Genomic DNA, 20,032 nt, shown 5'->3' on the forward strand with positions numbered 1-20,032 from the left:
TGAGTGGACATTCTCCATTTCTCTTTATATTGGATTCAGCTACTGTGAAAAGTTTGGAGGTGCGCAAAACCCTCCATAGTCTGCGTTATTATTTTAATATTATTTAATAATTTGTTCGCTTTTTAGGCCTCATCATTATTGAATTGAATCTTGCTTATTGACATTGTTTGGCATGTCCATGCTCAGCCATAATGAAATATACAATAGGCCTAGCCCTTATCAGTGTGAATGCTATTGAAGACATTCAATTACGTAGAACAATGTGTACTGTTAATGGGTTCATGTTAACGTATTTAGCAAAGATGGGATAGGACTTCATTTTGTTATTTAGTTTCTGTAAGCCATTTAACAAACTAACATTGGAATTGGATTTGATTCCAAGGCCATACATATAAGACCGTAAATACACAACTTGAAGCAACCACGTATTGCGCTGTGGAACAGGTTCTGATTGGTCAGTGAGGGGCCAAGCCTGGACACACCCACAACCTGTTGATTCATGAATACCCAACCCTTTCGCACCACATGCTCCAATAATTGTAGTTGTGAAAATAGCTAAAATATTTCTGACACACCCCTGAACCTATAGCGCTACCGCCTGCGCTTAGATTTACCATTGTGTTTGGTTTGTTAAAATAGAGCCCCAAGTGTCTACCAGACCCTAAAGTAGAGTGGGTTTTCACTTCTGACCAATATGGACTTCAACACCCTACCGTGTGCTTGTGTCTGGTTTCCTCTGTCAGAAAAAGCACCTTGTTTCTTGTGATGAATGGATTGTGTGAATGGATATAGTTTCAGGAACGGGCAATTTTAGACAGTGTCTCTTGAGAAGGCCATGTACCAAACAATTATAATTGTGGGTAAAAAAAAAACATTATTTAAAAAAAATGTTTAATATACAATGGTGTCAAACATACCGTCCATGGGCCGGATTCGGACTGCAAGTGGTTTGAGTAAAAACATTTTTAGTTGTGTTTTATTTCTTTTTCTCAAGGTAATGTTTTATTAATGAACATTGAAATGACTAAAATGAACTTGAAACTGATATTGGACACACATTATGGAGCTACGTTTATAGTCACTCTGCCCAGCTTGCTAACGGTCATCAAATGAAAAGCTAGACAGTCAGGGAGCATCGAAAATTATAACAGCGTTGGATAAATAACTATTTTTTGCAAACGTTTCAGCAAATAAACGTCTGTTTTAAATTAACGCTGTCTAAATGAATTGTTTATGAGTGAACTTCAGTGAGTACCGTAAAGACTGCGCAGAAGAAGGTAAAGGAGAGCAACACCATTGCCACGGATGAGACAGTACTGTGGTTTGACATGGTCGGGGGGATCTATTGGTGAGGTGAAAGTAGCCGCTAGGATCAAGGTTGTTAAAACTGAAAAACACATGACGGTTAAGAATGAAGTGATATGCGCTCACGTTGGATGATATTGAAGGCATCTCTCGACATCCTGGGGACCTGGACAAATGTCGAACACTGAAGTCTATCTACAGTGATCCCGCTGCAGCTACGGGGGATACACGGCGCTACGAGGCACAACAAATGAATGGTACTGGAAATAAAATTGGGGCTGTATGATAGGCAGCCTAGTTTTTGCAAGTCTGATCTGCAATAGATGTGTTATGTTTATACTGGTAATACTGGTCACAATAAACATTGTGGTAGTCTTTTCAACATTTTATTGAGCAAAGGTTGTGTGCATTAAGGAAATGGAAGCCTGGCTCAAACAGAAGAATGTCTCTTATAAGCAGCGGTTGTGTTCAGTGATTGAAGCGAATAAACTCTCGGCTATTCATTGAAGGAATTCATTTAGAGTGCGGCCCTCCGGACCTCGGTGAAGAGTGAATGCAGCCGTGGTCCAAAAGTAATTTGACACCCCTGTTCTGAAAGATGGATTTCTACTGTTGTTCTTTTTGGCCCAGCTGAAGTAATGATTGTTATGTCCCATTACATTATGCTGTTAACTTCCTCAGTAGAGAGGTTCGTCAAGATATCAACATGGCCCTCCCTCCTGCATTAGTGGAATGCTGATCCATTTAGTTTGTTGAATAATTCAAAACTACGATCTCAAAAAGTATCATTTTACATTTAGCAGAAACTCGTATCCAGCGCAATTCGGGTTAAGTGCCTTGCTCAAGTAGAGAGGCTCATTAATATATCAACAAACCCCTCTCTATCTCCTCCTGCATTAGTGGACACATATCTCTATCTCCTGCATTAGTGGACACATATCTCTATCTCCTCCTGCATTAGTGGACACATATCTCTATCTCCTCCTGCATTAGTGGACACATATCCAGCTCCTCCTGCATTAGTGGACACATATCTCTTCTCCTCCTGCATTAGTGGACACATATCTCTATCTCCTCCTGCATTAGTGGACACATATCTCTATCTCCTCCTGCATTAGTGGACACATATCTCTATCTCCTCCTGCATTAGTGGACACACATCTCTATCTCCTCCTGCATTAGTGGACACATATCTCTATCTCCTCCTGCATTAGTGGACACATATCTCTTCTCCTCCTGCATTAGTGGACACATCTCTATCTCCTCCTGCATTAGTGGACACACATCTCTATCTCCTCCTGCATTAGTGGACACATCTCTTTCTCCTCCTGCATTAGTGGACACATCTCTTTCTCCTCCTGCATTAGTGGACACATCTCTATCTCCTCCTGCATTAGTGGACACGGCGACTTGATTTGACAGATTTTTCACCTAGTCATCTCAGGGATTCATTAATATATCAACAAACCCCTCTCTGTCTCTATCACCTAGTCATCTCGGGGATTCATTAATATATCAACAAACCCCTCTCTGTCTCTATCACCTAGTCATCTCAGGGATTCATTAATATATCAACAAACCCCTCTCTGTCTCTATCACTATAGATAAACTAGTAATATCATCAACCATGTGTAGTTAAATAGTGATTATGATTGATTGTTTTTTATAAGATAAGTTTAATGCTAGCTAGCAACTTACCTTGGCTTACTGCATTCGCGTAACAGGCAGGCTCCTCGTGGAGTACAATGTAATCAGGTGCTTAGAGCGTTGGATTAGTTAACTGTAAGGTTGCAAGATTGGATCCCCCGAGCTGACAAGGTGAAAATCTGTCGTTCTGCCCCTGAACGAGGGAGTTAACCCACCGTTCCTAGGCCGTCATTGAAAATAAGAATGTGTTCTTAACTGACTTGTTAAATAAAGATTAAATAAAGGTGTACAAAAAACGGTGTCCAAAAATACAGATTTCCGATTGTTATGAATCGGCCCTAATTAATCTGCCATTCTGATGAATCGGTCGACCTCTAGTGTGTGTGTGTGTTCCATTCAACCTTGCCATCATAGCTGATTTGTTTACATCTAAGAGGAGTTATGCCCTCTGTACAACTGAAGTAAAACTGTTTAAGACCTTTGTCTTCAGTCTCTGCTCATTACATTCTGGTGCAGTAGAGACGTTCATTAAGATATCAACATATCTATCCTTTGTTAGTGGAATGGCTCTCCAATTAAGTTTGTTGAATAATTCAAAACCACTGACTTAAAAAGTATAATAAAATATTCATGAACTAACATGTCCCAAACACTTTAATTTGTGTTTGTGCGTGTCTGTGTGGGTGTATGTGTGTGTGCTTGTCCTGAATTACCTACAGAAGTGGCATCCTTGCTAATCTGTACCCAGTGTATGTCCTCTGGTCAAATGGCTGAGCAGTGTGGGAAACCACAGCAGCAGGATGACACAGTGACAGAGGTCACCTGCTGGCTTTGACCTTGTTGTTGTAACTGCCACTGTGATACACTACCTCTGATGTTTCGCTCTCTAGTACCCCCCCCCCCCTCTCTTTCTCAGTCTCTCTCTCCCTTCCTCTCACACTCTCACCACATTTCCATATCGTTCTTTCCCACTCTCATTCTTTCTCTCTCATTCTCTCACCCCTTTCCTTCTCTCTCATGTCTGATATAGGTGTTAAGAAGAAATGCTGGTGGTTCTGCTGTGTCCCCTCGTGAATCTAAGGCTGGCGGGAGTGTGTGTTCTCTAGCCTCAGGGCCTGACTGTGACAAGATTCTCTTTGCTTTGCTTTGCTTTAGTGTGGGAATTACATGTATTCCTCTGATCTACCATCTTATCTCCCTCCTTTCCCTCGCAGACTAAGGATGTATCTCAATCTCAATAGTCTGTAGATCTGTACAGATCTAAAAACACAAGAGAAACCAAATTGGTGGATGCTAATTTAGGCCATTAAGATGCACCCGTGCGTGTATCCACAGTTGCATTTCAATCCAGAGAGTTGTTCTCTCAATATCTGTGACCCACCACCTGGATTCGGACCTACAGTTGAAGTTGGAAGTTTACATATTTAGGTTGGAGTCATTAAAACTCGTTTTTCAACCACTCCACAAATGTATTGTTCACAAACTATAGTTTTGGCAAGTCGGTTAGGACATCTACTTTGTGCATGACACAAGTAATTTTTCCAGCAATTGTTTATAGACAGATTATTACACTTCTAATTCACTTTATCACAATTCCAATGGGTCAAAAGTTTACATACACTAAGTTGACTGCCTTTTAAACCGCTTGGAAGATTCCAGAAAATGATGTCAAGGCTTTAGAAGCTTCTAATAGGCTAATTAAAATCATTTGAGTCAATTGGAGGTGTACCTGTGGATGTATTTCAAGGCCTACCTTCAAACTCAGTGCCTCTTTGCTTGACATCATGGGAAAATCAAAAGAAATCAGGTAAGACCTTCACAAGTCTGGTTCATCCTTGGGAGCAATTTCCAAATGCCTGAAGGTGCCACTTTCATCTGTACAAACAATAGCATGCAAGTATAAACCCCATGGGACAATGCAGCCATCATACTGCTCAGGAAGGAGACGCGTTCTGTCTCCTAGAGATGAACGTACTTTGGTGCGAAAAGTGCAAATCAATCCCAGAACAACAGCAAAGGACCTTGTGAAGATGCTGGAGGAAACGGGTACAAAGGTATCTATATCCACAGTAAAACGAGTCCTATATCGATATAACCTGAAAGGCCGCTCAGCAAGGAAGAAGCCACAGCTCCAAAACCGCCATAAAAAGCCAGACTACAGTTTGCAACTGCACATGGGGACAAAGATCATACTTTTTTGGAGAAATGTCCTCTAGTCTGATGAAACAAAAATAGAACTGTATGGCCATAATGACCATCATTATGTTTGGAGGAAAAAGAGGGAAGCTTACAAGCCGAAGAACATCATCCCAACCGTGAAGTACAGGGGTGGCAGCATCGTGTTGTGGGGTGTTTTGCTGCAGGAGGGACAGGTGCACTTCACAAAATAAATGTCATCATGAGGGTGGAAAATTATGTGGATATATTGAAGCAACATCTCAAGACATCAGTGTCTGTCATGGTTGCCTTTTAGTTTGAAGATGTGATCCAGAGTCAGGTGTTTTATACAACAGCCTTCTGTGTTCTCTTTTCGACTCTTTTGGTAATCATCTCTCTGCTTCCACCGAGCATTCCATTGATTTCAAAACTCGGTCAACAACACTGTTGATCGCCGTTTCTTCCCCATCACTGTCATCAGAAGACCCTACAATGTTTCAGTGAAAATGTTTTTACCTAAATCAGGGATTTCCTTATCGTCTGATTCATTTTCAGAGCCAGCGACCGTCGTCCAGAAAGTAGTCTGTCACAACTTCAGGGTAGTAATGTTGAGTAGCAACAGTTCTTCATGATATCTTTCAAAAACAGCCGTGGTAGAAAGGATTATCTACACATACTGACCAGCTCACGTTATAGACAGAAGCATGCTACATGGCAGAAAAACCCAAACTCATCTCTCTGCATGTCCAGCCCATCCATTATCTCAGCCAATCATGGCTCCTGACTTTTTCCCGTGGCTAAAACAACTAGGCTCGTAATTGAACTATTTTATTTGTATTTACAGGCGGTATACAAGTTTGTTATTAAGGCACATGAAGGTTCACATGATCCAGAAGGCATTTCTGACAAAAAAATACGCATTTTGATCAAATAATAAAAGAAACAACATTTAAATGCCTCTCTTGTGAAGTAGTGACATGTGACATACGCTTTTTGAAACGGGTCACATATGCACTTAATCACTGTGCAGTCCACTTAATCACTGTGCAGTCCACTTAATCACTGTGCAGTCCACTTAATCACTTTGCAGTCCACTTAATCACTGCCCAAATCTGTAGCCCCCTCCCCTTTCCTCCTTTCTCTGGCTGTGCTGTGCAGTCCACTTAATCACTGCCCAAATCTGTAGCCCCCCTCCCCTTTCCTCCTTTCTCTGGCTGTGCTGTGCAGTCCACTTAATCACTGCCCAAATCTGTAGCCCCTTTCCTCCTTTCTCTGGCTGTGCTGTGCAGTCCGCTGCTCGTTTTATCCGGCATGTGTTTTTTGATAAACACCTTGGTGAAAACATTAGTTTGACAATTGTCACAACATGCATAGAGTAACGGGATTGCCATGAAACCGTTTAATGATTCTGGCATCCCCCAAAATCACATTTTCCAGGCCTGGTTTAGGAGGGCGAAGTGTTTTGAGGGGACACTGGTACGACGCTGTGTTTCCCCCCCTCAGGCTTTGGGGAGCGAGGACCAGATGGGGGACGTGCAGTTGGAGAGAGAGAGGCTGCGTAGAGTACTCAAACAGACGGGACGAATCAAGTGTCCTAAGGAGGTATGTCTCCTCCAACTGGGCACAGACGTCAGTTCAATGTGTAGTTTGGATTTACATTTGACTGAGTTGCCAACTAATGTTAAATCAACTAAAATTGTCACCATGTCATAATTCAACGTCAAATTTTTTGGGTTGAAATGACATGGAATCGGTGTCGATTCAACACGTTTTTTTTCTTTCTTTCTCTCTTTTCTCTCACTTCTTTCTCTTGCTATCTTCTCCAATTGTATTCAATTTTCTTCTCTATTTATGCTGAACACCCCTCCATCTCCATTTACCTCGCTCGCTCGCTCTCTCTCTTTCTCCCTCCTCTCCTCTGTCTTTCTTGTTATTCTGCCCAAACATACATCAACACTCTGTTATCAATTCCTCACACTACGGTGCAGAGAGGGGAAGAGGCTGCGGAGACAGAGACATTTACAATAACCTCTCTTCGTCCATGGACATGTTCAATCTTTCCTCCACTTCTGCCTCATTCTTATGTCAAACAACCACAAAAAATGGTTGGCCATCTCTCCTGAGAAATATATGTTTATGTTAATTAGACTATATAAAAAACATTAGATGAATAATAGACCCAATGTTTATTTTTATTTATTTCACCTTTATTTAACCAGGTAGGCTAGTTGAGAACAAGTTCTCATTTACAACTGCGACCTGGCCAAGATAAAGCAAAGCAGTTCAACACATACAACGACACAGAGTTACACATGGAGTAAAACAAACATACAGTCAATAATACAGTATAAACAAGTTTATATACGATGTGAGCAAATGAGGTGAGAAGGGAGGTAAAGGCAAAAAAAGGCCATGGTGGCAAAGTAAATACAATATAGCAAGTAAAACACTGGAATGGTAGATTTGCAATGGAAGAATGTGCAAAGTAGAAATAAAAAATAATGGGGTGCAAAGGAGAAAAATTAATGAATTAATTAAATACAGTAGGGAAAGAGGTAGTTGTTTGGGCTAAATTATAGGTGGGCTATGTACAGGTGCAGTAATCTGTGAGCTGCTCTGACAGTTGGTGCTTAAAGCTAGTGAGGGAGATAAGTGTTTCCAGTTTCAGAGATTTTTGTAGTTCGTTCCAGTCATTGGCAGCAGAGAACTGGAAGGAGAGGCGGCCAAAGAAAGAATTGGTTTTGGGGGTGACTAGAGAGATATACCTGCTGGAGCGTGTGCTACAGGTGGGAGATGCTATGGTGACCAGCGAGCTGAGATAAGGGGGGACTTTACCTAGCCAGGGTCTTGTAGATGACATGGAGCCAGTGGGTTTGGCGACGAGTATGAAGCGAGGGCCAGCCAACGAGAGCGTACAGGTCGCAATGGTGGGTAGTATATGGGGCTTTGGTGACAAAACGGATTGCACTGTGATAGACTGCATCCAATCTGCTATTTTGTAAATGACATCGCCAAAGTCGAGGATTGGTAGGATGGTCAGTTTTACAAGGGTATGTTTGGCAGCATGAGTGAAGGATGCTTTGTTGCGAAATAGGAAGCCAATTCTAGATTTAACTTTGGATTGGAGAATGTTTGATATGGGTCTGGAAGGAGAGTTTACAGTCTAACCAGACACCTAAGTATTTGTAGTTGTCCACGTATTCTAAGTCGGAGCCGTCCAGAGTAGTGATGTTGGACAGGCGGGTAGATGCAGGTAGCGATCGGTTGAAGAGCATGCATTTAGTTTTACTTGTATTTAAGAGCAATTGGAGGCCACGGAAGGAGAGTTGTATGGCATTGAAGCTTGCCTGGAGGGTTGTTAACACAGTGTCCAAAGAATGGCCAGAAGTATACAGAATGGTGTCGTCTGCGTAGAGGTGGATCAGAGACTCACCAGCAGCAAGAGCGACCTCATTGATGTATACAGAGAAGAGAGATGTGATGGTTGCCTTCGTTAGACAAATCCATACTCCGCTCCACCAACCTGATTTCCAGTCTAATGTGAATGTTCTATTTCTCCCTCTTTAAATGTTGCCCACACACACACACACACACACACAGAGCTGCTCAGCCCATTTTTTCAGCCTGATGGGATACCAGTACCATCAGAAGCGCTGTGGCAGACAGCTATCAGAGAAGGACAAGCCTGTGTTTCTGTGTCAGCACTGTGGGAAGACCTACCGCTCTAAGACTGGCAGAGACTACCACCTGTGCACTGAACACCCCACCACTAACAACAATACCAACAATACCACCGGCAGAGGGGTAAGAGAGAGCTGAACGTTTACTATTACACTATTATGACTAGTGTGTCTTGAAATGTCCTATATGCTGTTAATTATGGAAATGAGTTCCATCTGGTTCGTTCACCCATTCCTGTGGCAGAAATGTATGATTGATTGAATCGCTGTGAATCCTCTTCTCATTGGTCTCTGACTGGGCTGTGTCCCTCCTCTCTTCCAGATGAGAACAGAGGAGGGACAGCCTGCAGGAAGGAGGGAACAGAACCACATGGAGAGAGAGAAGGATGGGATAGAGAGGGAGAGAGAGAGGAAAGACAACGAAAAGGGTCAGGAGTTGTCTGCGGGTAGGGAGAAGGATGGGAGAGAGAGGGAGAGAGACAGGAAGGACAACGAAAAGGGTCAGGAGTTGTCTGCGGGTAGGGAGAAGGATGGGAGAGAGAGGGAGAGAGACAGGAAGGACAACGAAAAGGGGCAGGAGTTGTCTGCGGGTAGGGAGAAGGATGGGAGAGACAGGAAGGACAATGAAAAGGGTCAGGAGTTGTCTGCGGGTAGGGAAAAGGATGGGAGAGAGAGGGAGAGAGAGGGGCTGGGGGAGGACTTTGAGAGGACTCCTAGTGGTAGGGTGAGACGTCGGTCTGCCCAGGTAGCAGTGTTCCACCTGCAGGAGATAGCAGAGGATGAACTGGACAAGGACTGGGGCACCAAGCGAGACGACCTGGTACCGGACAGCAAGAGGGTAAGACATACACAGGTACATACACACATACAAACACATTTAACATGTGGTCCCTGTCTTCCTCCCCCAGTTGAACTACACTCGTCCTGGTCTTCCCATGTTCAGTCCCAAGCTGCTGGAGAGCTGGAAGAACGAGGTCAAAGAGAAGGGCTTCATCTGCTGCTCCAACGGAGTAAGAACCTCTGGACAACATGTTCTGAACATTAAACCAGATAAATCCTGTATTTTAAGTAATCCAGTTGCTTTTATACATTTCAGCGCTGTCAATTCTGAGCTCAACAAGTTCATGTTTTATAGGCAGAGTTTATTATTGCTGTGTCTGAGTTGTTGTTCCTCTCTGTTTTCAGAGCTGTGAAGCTGTTTACTCCAGTGTGTCCGGACTCAAAGCTCATCTAGCCAACTGTAACCAGGTAGGACCTTAAAAGGATTCAAAAAATATGTGACTCTGTATCACTCTGTTGAGTTCAGGGACAACTTGTACCTACGCTTGACTGGGGTATGTTTCTGTGTGCTGCAGGCAGAGGGTGATGCAGGGAAGTACACCTGCTTACTGTGCCAGAAGGAATTCAGCTCAGAGAGTGGTGTCAAATACCACATCAGCAAGACCCACTCTCAGGTGAGACAGACATACATAAACAGTCCTTTACAGGTGGGCCTGATAGACCCATCTACAGGTGAGACAGACATACATAAACAGTCCTTTACAGGTGGGCCTGATAGACCCATCTACAGGTGAGACAGACATACATAAACAGTCCTTTACAGGTGGGCCTGATAGACCCATCTACAGGTGAGACAGACATACATAAACAGTCCTTTACAGGTGGGCCTGATATACCCATCTACAGGTGAGACAGACATACATAAACAGTCCTTTACAGGTGGGCCTGATAGACCCATCTACAGGTGAGACAGACATACATAAACAGTCCTTTACAGGTGGGCCTGATAGACCCATCTACAGGTGAGACAGACATACATAAACAGTCCTTTACAGGTGGGCCTGATAGACCCACTCTCAGGTGAGACAGACATACATAAACAGTCCTTTACAGGTGGGCCTGATAGACCCATCTACAGGTGAGACAGACATACATAAACAGTCCTTTACAGGTGGGCCTGATAGACCCACTCTCAGGTGAGACAGACATACATAAACAGTCCTTTACAGGTGGGCCTGATAGACCCATCTACAGGTGAGACAGACATACATAAACAGTCCTTTACAAGTGGGCCTGATAGACCCATCTACAGGTGAGACAGACATACATAAACAGTCCTTTACAGGTGGGCCTGATAGACCCACTCTCAGGTGAGACAGACATACATAAACAGTCCTTTACAGGTGGGCCTGATAGACCCACTCTCAGGTGAGACAGACATACATAAACAGTCCTTTACAGGTGGGCCTGATAGACCCATCTACAGGTGAGACAGACATACATAAACAGTCCTTTACAGGTGGGCCTGATAGACCCATCTACAGGTGAGACAGACATACATAAACAGTCCTTTACAGGTGGGCCTGATAGACCCACTCTCAGGTGAGACAGACATACATAAACAGTCCTTTACAGGTGGGCCTGATAGACCCATCTACAGGTGAGACAGACATACATAAACAGTCCTTTACAGGTGGGCCTGATAGACCCATCTACAGGTGAGACAGACATACATAAACAGTCCTTTACAGGTGGGCCTGATAGACCCATCTACAGGTGAGACAGACATACATAAACAGTCCTTTACAGGTGGGCCTGATAGACCCATCTACAGGTGAGACAGACATACATAAACAGTCCTTTACAGGTGGGCCTGATAGACCCACTCTCAGGTGAGACAGACATACATAAACAGTCCTTTACAAGTGGGCCTGATAGACCCACTCTCAGGTGAGACAGACATACATAAACAGTCCTTTACAGGTGGGCCTGATAGACCCATCTACAGGTGAGACAGACATACATAAACAGTCCTTTACAGGTGGGCCTGATAGACCCATCTACAGGTGAGACAGACACGTTCACTCATTCAGACACACAGTTTAAAACACACAGATGAGACGTTCACTCATTCAGACACACATTGTAAAACACACAGATGAGACGTTCACTCATTCGGACACACAGTTTAAAACACACAGATGAGACGTTCACTCATTCAGACACACATTGTAAAACACACAGATGAGACGTTCACTCATTCGGACACACAGTTTAAAACACACAGATGAGACATTCACTCATTCAGACACACAGTTTAAAACACACAGGTAGATGTCATCCACTTGTAGTAACATGCAGTTGAATGTTTTCCCCTCAACATGATCATGTTACAGAACTGGTTCCGAGCCTTCAGCCACATGTTGCCCAGCAGCAGCAGCAGCAGCAGGAGCAAACCGCCAGACTACCAAGGGAAAACGGAGGTCAAGAACGGAGCCACCATGGGAAAGAAGAGAGGCCGCAAGCCCAAAGAGCGCCCCCCTGAGGCCACCCCCGTCCAAACAACACTTTTTTCAGCACCACCCAAAACTCAGCCCCCACCCTGAACATGGGCCAGACCCCGGTCCCGACAGAGACAGGAAACCCAGGGAGCCTGACGCTAAACAGACAGCCCAACCAACCCACCACACGGAGGAGTAAGCCCAAGTGGGTGCCCCCTCCCTCCGAGTAGCTCTGCTTTCAACCCAAGAGCCAGAGAGGCTATGTCTATCTATCCACATTACACCAGTAAGCTCAAGGATGTTTTGGATACCTCAAGGACTGGCGGACAGAGAAGAAAACTAAAACCAACTGCACTCAGATCTTTGTGTTTTAAATATACTGTATACAGTTTGTGTCTCCTGGTATATGTTGATATATGACAGTCATTTTATTCAGTTTCCTCCATTCCATTTGCAAGCATCATTTCAGTTAAACTATTGACAACAGGGGTTCATTGTTATCAACGTTATAGTCCTACTCTGTGTAAAAATATATTTTTCTAAACAAAAGTAGTATTTCAAATTGGCATTTTCCCTCTACATGTCTTTAGTTTCATGTTGTGTTTGAGAGATTTTTCAAATGATATTCTATTAGGATAGTGAGGCATGTGTATATATACTATATCTATCTATATACAGTATATAGTCAAAGCAATGACGTCATCCCTCCTTTTTCAAAGCAGGAAGGTCAAATTTGGTCTAAAGCGATCACACTACTTTTCATTTTTTGTTGTTTTACACTTTGGCATCTTGTTTTTATTGTGTCAGCTGAATGTCAGCTGAATGTCGAAGTAGAGAGGTTGTTTTGATCAGTCTACAGTGCAATATGCTCATTTGATTTTGTCGCTTTGTTTTCTTTGGCTTTTCTTTTCAAAGTAGTGAAAGACCACATACATCATACATCAAATCACTGTGGCCTAATGCTCTGGCTCAGCTATGTACTTAGTCTTTGTTTCAATTACACTGAAATTTAGGAAATTAGCACCATTTTCACAAAATGATATGAGATTTTATTGAATATTGGTGACAGTAATTAGACCTTGGGGCATATGATTGGGGATGTTAACACAAACATTGACATTAAAATCTATATCTACACTCAAGCAATGTAATCCACAACGTTTGCAGATGTGTGGTTTCGCCATTGGACCTCATAGTCTGAATTAAATGTGGGAATGTTGTAGTAATTGTTCCCATTAAAATGGACAAACATTCTCAAGCTAGAATTTTCCTAGGACTGTCTGGGAGTCGGGAGGGGAAAACTGAGAGGTTTGGAACTCTCTTTGTTAGTGGTGTATTAACCAATTTAGCCTTAAAAAAAAAAAAGTTGAAGTTACTTTAATCTTTGAGGAAACATAAAAACCTCAAATGAAGGCTTAGATTTTGTTATGTATATGAACAGATTCCCATTAATTAATTCTCATTAATTGTCTTGCACTTTAACCCCTTTCTTCTCTTCCCCCCCCATTTAGTCTTTTTGCACATAAAGAGCAGAGAAACAAAACTTGACGCTCCAGGAAGAAGATGATTTATAATCAGCCTAAATGTTTACCTTAAGAATGATGGGTAAAGACACAAAACTGGCCGTAGATCAGCTTCTAAGGGGCAGCTTCACCCTACTCCAACCTAAACCTCCTATATGGAGGGTTGTAACCCAGGACTGTAAAATGAAACTGTGGTGTCCAGAAACAAGAACATTTCGATCTCTGTGTCCGGCTTTCCGACAGGATTCAATGAGTAGATAACAAGGCCACCTAACTAAGCTGATCCTCAGAAATGCTAGACATTTAGATGTCTGTGTCCCGCTTTCCGACAGGATTCAATGAGTAGATAACAAGGCCACCTAACTAAGCTGATCCTCAGAAATGCTCGACATTTAGATTTCTATGTCCCGCTTTCCGACAGGATTCAATGCGTAGATAACAGGGCCACCTGATCCTCAGAAATGCTAGACATTTTAGGCTGTTCTGCCAGTCAACTATTTCAGCGTAAAAGGAAATTACGTTTAAATGAAATGTCTTTAATTTATGAAAATGCTAATGTGCAATCAGCTCATTTTAATATTTTATCCATAATACACACTTAAAGCAGATACTTGAATTCACAAAACAATTGTAATAATTTGATTTAAGTAAAATGTCATGAAATGTTTAATGTATATTTATATCAATGGAGCAGAATAGCCCTCTCAAAGCAGCAGACCTCTGTTATAATCACGTGTGTATATTATCTAGTTAATCTGAAAATGGTGGCAGTGTGTGAAAAGGTTAAGTTGACATGGTTACTCTGCTTGTTCATCCAGAGTAGTTTTTTCCAGAAATGCTATTACTTTGTAATGTATATTTCCTACAAATACAGGTGCTAAACTCATACAGTAATGCAACAAATCTGAACCATAATTTAAAAATAATGTAAATGTCACATTTACATAAGTATTCAGACACTTTACTCATTACATTGTTGAAGCATCTTTGGCCGCGATTACAGCCTCAACGCTTCTTGGGTATGACGCTACAAGCTTGGCACACCTATATTTGGGGAGTTTCTCCCATTCTTCTCTCCAGATCCTCTCAAGCTCTGTCAGATTGGATGGGGAGCGTTGCTGCACAGCTATTTTCAGGTCTCTTCAGTGATCTTCGATCCGATTCAAGTCCTGTCTCTGGCTGGGCCGCTCAAGGACAGTCAGAGCCTTGTCCCGAAGCCACTATTGCGTTGGCTTTGCTGTGTTCTTAGGGACCTTCAATGCTTCAGACATTTTTTTGTACCTTCCCCAGATCAATGCCTCGAAACAATCCTGTCTCGGAGCTCTACGGACAATTCCTTCAACGTCTTGGCTTGGTTTTTGCTCTGACATGCACTGTCAATTAAGTTGTAGAAACATCCCAAGGATGATCAATGGAAACAGGATGTACCTGAGCTCAATTTCGAGTCTCATAGCAAAGGGTCTGAATACTGATGTAAATAAAGTATTTCTGTTGTTTCTAAAAACCTGTTTTCACTTTGTCATTATGGGGTATTGTGTGTATATCCATTTTAGTACCAGTCAAAAGTTGAGACACCTACTCATTCCAGGGTTTTCTTTATTTGGACTGTTTTCTACATTGTAGAATAATAGTGAAGACATCAGAACTATGAAGTAACATTTGAGATCATGTAGTAATCTTTTTAATGAGTTTGAGCCAACCAGTTGTGTTGTGACAAGGTAGGGGTGGTATACAGAGGATAGCCCTATCTGGTAAAAGACCAAGTCCATATTATGGCAAGAACAGCTCAAATAAGAAAAGAGAAACTTCAGTACATCAGTACTTTAAAACATGAAGTTCAATCAAAATAGAACATTTCAAGAACGTTGAAAGTTTCTCCAAGTGCAGTCTCAAAAACCATGAAGCGCTATGATGAAACTGGCTCTCATGAGGACCGCCAATGGAAAGGAAGACCCAGAGTTACCTCTGCTGCAGAGGATACGTTCATTAGAGTTACCAGCCTCAGAAATTGAAGCCCAGACACATCTCAACATGAACTGTTCAGAGGAGACTGTGAATCAGGCCTTCATGATCGAATTGCTGCAAAGAATCCACTACTAAAGGACACCAATAATAAGAAGAGAGTTGCTTGGGCCAAGAAACACGAGCAATGGACATTCTGTCAAATCTGTCCTTTGGTCTGATGATTCCAAATCGGAGATTTCTGGTTCCAACCACCGTGTCTTTGAAAGATGCAGAGTAGGTGAACAGATGATCTCTGCATGTGTGGTTCCCACCGTGAAGCATGGAGGAGGAGTTGTGATGTTGTGGAGGTGCTTTGCCGGTAACACTGTCTGATTTATTTAGAATTTAAACACACTTAACCAGCATGGATACCGCAGCATTCTGCAGCGATACACCATCCCATCTGTTTTGCGCTTAGTGGGACTATCATTTGTTTTTCAACAGGACAGTGACCCAAAACACACCTCCAGTCTGTGTTAGGGCTATTTGACAAAGAAGGAGAGTGATGGAGTGAGTGCTGCATCAGATGACCTGGCCTCCACAATCACCCGACCTCAACCCAACTGAGATGGTTTGGGATAAGTTGGACCGCAGAGTGAAGGAAAATCAGCCAACAAGTGCTCAGCATATGTGGGAACTCCTTCAAGACGGTTGGAAAAGCATTCCTCTTGAAGCTGGTTGAGAGAATACCAACAGTATGCAAAGCTGTCATCAGGGCAAAGGGTGGCAAAGGGTGGCTGGTTACTACATGATTCCATATGTGTTATTTCATAGTTTTGATGTCCTCACTAGTTATTCTACCATGTAGAAAATAGTGAAAATAAAGAAAAACCCTTCAGTGAGTACAGTTGGTGTGTCCACATTATGGACTGGTACCATATATTCATACTTCACCCTATCAGTCTTCCGAGATGATGTGGAGAACACATATATCCTGTTTGAGCGTAGAATACAGCAGCAAAAATAGGTTTACACCATATTTTGTTGTAATTTAGTCATTTAATGGCACATTTTTGTCACCTACCCTATCCCTTTGTTTGTTTGCTTAGGAAATTGTTATTTTATTTTTTCTCAGTGATAACAATAGTTAGTTGAAGCCCATGGGATGTTGAAATACGTTGTTTTAACAAGTTTGATAATGCACATTAAATGTTGATTTTCAGGACACAATTATTGAGAATCCATTTGTCGATATCTAAGGATCAACAAGGAGGCGTATCTGTGTTTGTTTCTCTACTTACTACCCCTTGAAATAGGACTGTTGTCACCTGAGCTTTTTAGTAGTCTGGACTGTGTACCTGGGGAGTCTATAGGCTAAGATGTCTTCCTTTTTTTCACAAATTCTATTTTCCCGCTTTAATGTTTTATCTTACAAACATTTACAATTTCAACAAGTTTTAGATAAATCTTTGTTCTGAAAATGTACCATTATAGACTGGATACAAAGCATTTGGTGATTGGTTATGTTGAGGAGAATACTTAGTTATGTTCTAAATGAGAAAATGTTTTTCCTATGTTGAAGTTGATCTGATCAGAAGCTATATCCTATAACTAGGGAGGCACCACACCTTTGAATCTGAACTGTTAAAAAAACGTATTTTTTAAGTGTTGTTTACCTGTGCATTATTACCGCTCAACTAATTAATAAAAAATGTTGTTGACTAAGTTTGACTGTTGCCATTATATATACAGTACTACACGATTCTATATGCGTTATTTCATAGTTTTGATGTCTTCACTATTATTCTACAATGTAGAAAATAGTTTAAAAAATACATATAAACCCTTGAATGAGTTGGTGTGGCCAAACTGTTGACTGGTACTGTATATAATACTGTATATGAATCACATGAAATGACAGTGTCATGTACCTCAACCAGTAATACGGGGCCGTCACATATTTTATTCCCTGCCACCAGTGGGGTAAAGTACTTAAGTAAAAATACTTTTAAGTACTACTTAAGTAGCTGTTTGGGGTATCTGTACTTTACTATTTATATATTTAACAACTTTTACATTACTACATTCCTATAGAAAATGCTGCCCTTTTTACTCCATACATTTTGCCTGAAACCCAAAAGTACTCGTTACATTTTGAATGCTTAGCAGTACAGGAAAAATGTCCAATTCACACACTTATCAAGAGAACATCCCTAGTCATCCCTACTGCAGTTTAACACTGTTCTCTAGTCAAGTGACAGCAGTTTAACACTGTTCTCTATTCAAATGGCAGCAGTTTAACACTGTTCTCTAGTCAAGTGACAGCAGTTTAACTCTGTTCTCCAGTCAAGTGACAGCAGTTTAACACTGTTCTCCAGTCAAGTGACAGCAGTTTAACACTGTTCTCTTTTCAAGTGACAGCAGTTTAACACTGTTCTCTATTCAAATGGCAGCAGTTTAACACTGTTCTCTAGTCAAGTGGCAGCAGTTTAACACTGTTCTCCAGTCAAGTGACAGCAGTTTAACACTGTTCTCTATTCAAATGGCAACAGTTTAACACTGTTCTCCAGTCAAGTGACAGCAGTTTAACACTGTTCTCCAGTCAAGTGACTGCAGTTTAACACTGTTCTCTAGTCAAGTGACAGCAGTTTAACACTGTTCTCTAGTCAAGTGACAGCAGTTTAACACTGTTCTCTATTCAAGTGACAGCAGTTTAACACTGTTCTCTATTCAAATGGCAGCAGTTTAACACTGTTCTCTAGTCAAGTGACAGCAGTTTAACACTGGTCTCTAGTCAAGTGGAAGCCGTTTAACTCTGTTCTCCAGTCAAGTGACAGCAGTTTAACACTGTTCTCCAGTCAAGTGACAGCAGTTTAACACTGTTCTCTTTTCAAGTGACAGCAGTTTAACACTGTTCTCTATTCAAATGGCAGCAGTTTAACACTGTTCTCTAGTCAAGTGGCAGCAGTTTAACACTGTTCTCCAGTCAAGTGACAGCAGTTTAACACTGTTCTCTACTCAAATGGCAACAGTTTAACACTGTTCTCCAGTCAAGTGACAGCAGTTTAACACTGTTCTCCAGTCAAGTGACAGCAGTTTAACACTGTTCTCTATTCAAGTGACAGCAGTTTAACACTGCTCTCCAGTCAAGTGACAGCAGTTTAACACTGTTCTCCAGTCAAGTGACAGCAGTTTAACACTGTTCTCTATTCAAGTGACAGCAGTTTAACACTGTTCTCTAGTCAAGTGACAGCAGTTTAACACTGTTCTCTATTCAAGTGACAGCAGTTTAACACTGTTCTCTATTCAAGTGACAGCAGTTTAACACTGTTCTCTAGTCAAGTGACAGCAGTTTAACACTGCTCTCCAGTCAAGTGGCAGCAGTTTAACACTGTTCTCTATTCAGATGGCAGCAGTTTAACACTGTTCTCTATTCAAATGGCAACAGTTTAACACTGTTCTCTATTCAAATGGCAACAGTTTAACACTGTTCTCTAGTCAAGTGACAGCAGTTTAACGCGGGTCTCTAGTCAAGTGGAAGCCGTTTAACACTGTTCTCTATTCAAATGGCAACAGTTTAACACTGTTCTCCAGTCAAGTGACAGCAGTTTAACGCGGGTCTCTAGTCAAGTGGAAGCCGTTTAACACTGTTCTCTAGTCAAATGGCAGCAGTTTAACACTGTTCTCTATTCAAATGGCAGCAGTTTAACTCTGTTCTCCAGTCAAGTGACAGCAGTTTAACACTGTTCTCTATTCAAATGGCAGCAGTTTAACTCTGTTCTCCAGTCAAGTGACAGCAGTTTAACACTGTTCTCCAGTCAAGTGACAGCAGTTTAACACTGTTCTCCAGTCAAGTGACAGCAGTTTAACACTGTTCTCTAGTCAAATGGCAGCAGTTTAACTCTGTTCTCTATTCAAGTGACAGCAGTTTAACACTGTTCTCTATTCAAGTGACAGCAGTTTAACTCTGTTCTCTATTCAAGTGACAGCAGTTTAACACTGTTCTCTATTCAAGTGACAGCAGTTTAACTCTGTTCTCTAGTCAAGTGACAGCAGTTTAACGCTGTTCCCTATTCAAATGGCAGCAGTTTAACACTGTTCTCCAGTCAAGTGACAGCAGTTTAACACTGTTCTCTAGTCAAATGGCAGCAGTTTAACTCTGTTCTCTAGTCAAATGGCAGCAGTTTAACACTGTTCTCTAGTCAAGTGACAGCAGTTTAACACTGTTCTCTAGTCAAATGGCAGCAGTTTAACTCTGTTCTCTATTCAAGTGACAGCAGTTTAACACTGCTCTCTATTCAAGTGACAGCAGTTTAACTCTGTTCTCTATTCAAGTGACAGCAGTTTAACACTGTTCTCTTTTCAAGTGACAGCAGTTTAACACTGTTCTCCAGTCAATTGGAAGCCGTTTAACACTGTTCTCTATTCAAATAGCAGCAGTTTAACACTGTTCTCTAGTCAAGTGGCAACAGTTTAACACTGTTCTCTTTTCAAG

At 41.8% G+C, this 20,032-nt stretch overlaps 1 protein-coding gene across 4 annotated transcripts in view; it reads left to right on the top strand.

Annotated features, from left to right (window-relative positions):
* The window catches only part of LOC109879591 (zinc finger protein 512B-like), a 112,816-nt gene extending 95,553 nt beyond the window's left edge, over positions 1–17,263 (top strand). For 3 of the 4 annotated variants that reach the window (XM_031806614.1, XM_031806612.1, XM_031806613.1), the window contains 7 exons: positions 6,613–6,711; positions 8,710–8,913; positions 9,112–9,627; positions 9,698–9,799; positions 9,975–10,037; positions 10,145–10,243; positions 11,966–17,263. In XM_031806614.1, the coding sequence (XP_031662474.1) occupies positions 6,613–6,711; positions 8,710–8,913; positions 9,112–9,627; positions 9,698–9,799; positions 9,975–10,037; positions 10,145–10,243; positions 11,966–12,175 (1,293 nt within the window). In that variant the 3' untranslated portion in view covers positions 12,176–17,263. The remainder of the gene's footprint in view (positions 1–6,612; positions 6,712–8,709; positions 8,914–9,111; positions 9,628–9,697; positions 9,800–9,974; positions 10,038–10,144; positions 10,244–11,965) is intronic. The other variant, XM_031806615.1, reaches the window with a different exon arrangement.
* Positions 17,264–20,032: the final 2,769 nt, after the last annotated feature.

The sequence above is a fragment of the Oncorhynchus kisutch genome, linkage group LG27, assembly GCF_002021735.2.
Source record: "Oncorhynchus kisutch isolate 150728-3 linkage group LG27, Okis_V2, whole genome shotgun sequence".
Taxonomy (NCBI): Eukaryota; Metazoa; Chordata; class Actinopteri; order Salmoniformes; family Salmonidae; genus Oncorhynchus; species Oncorhynchus kisutch.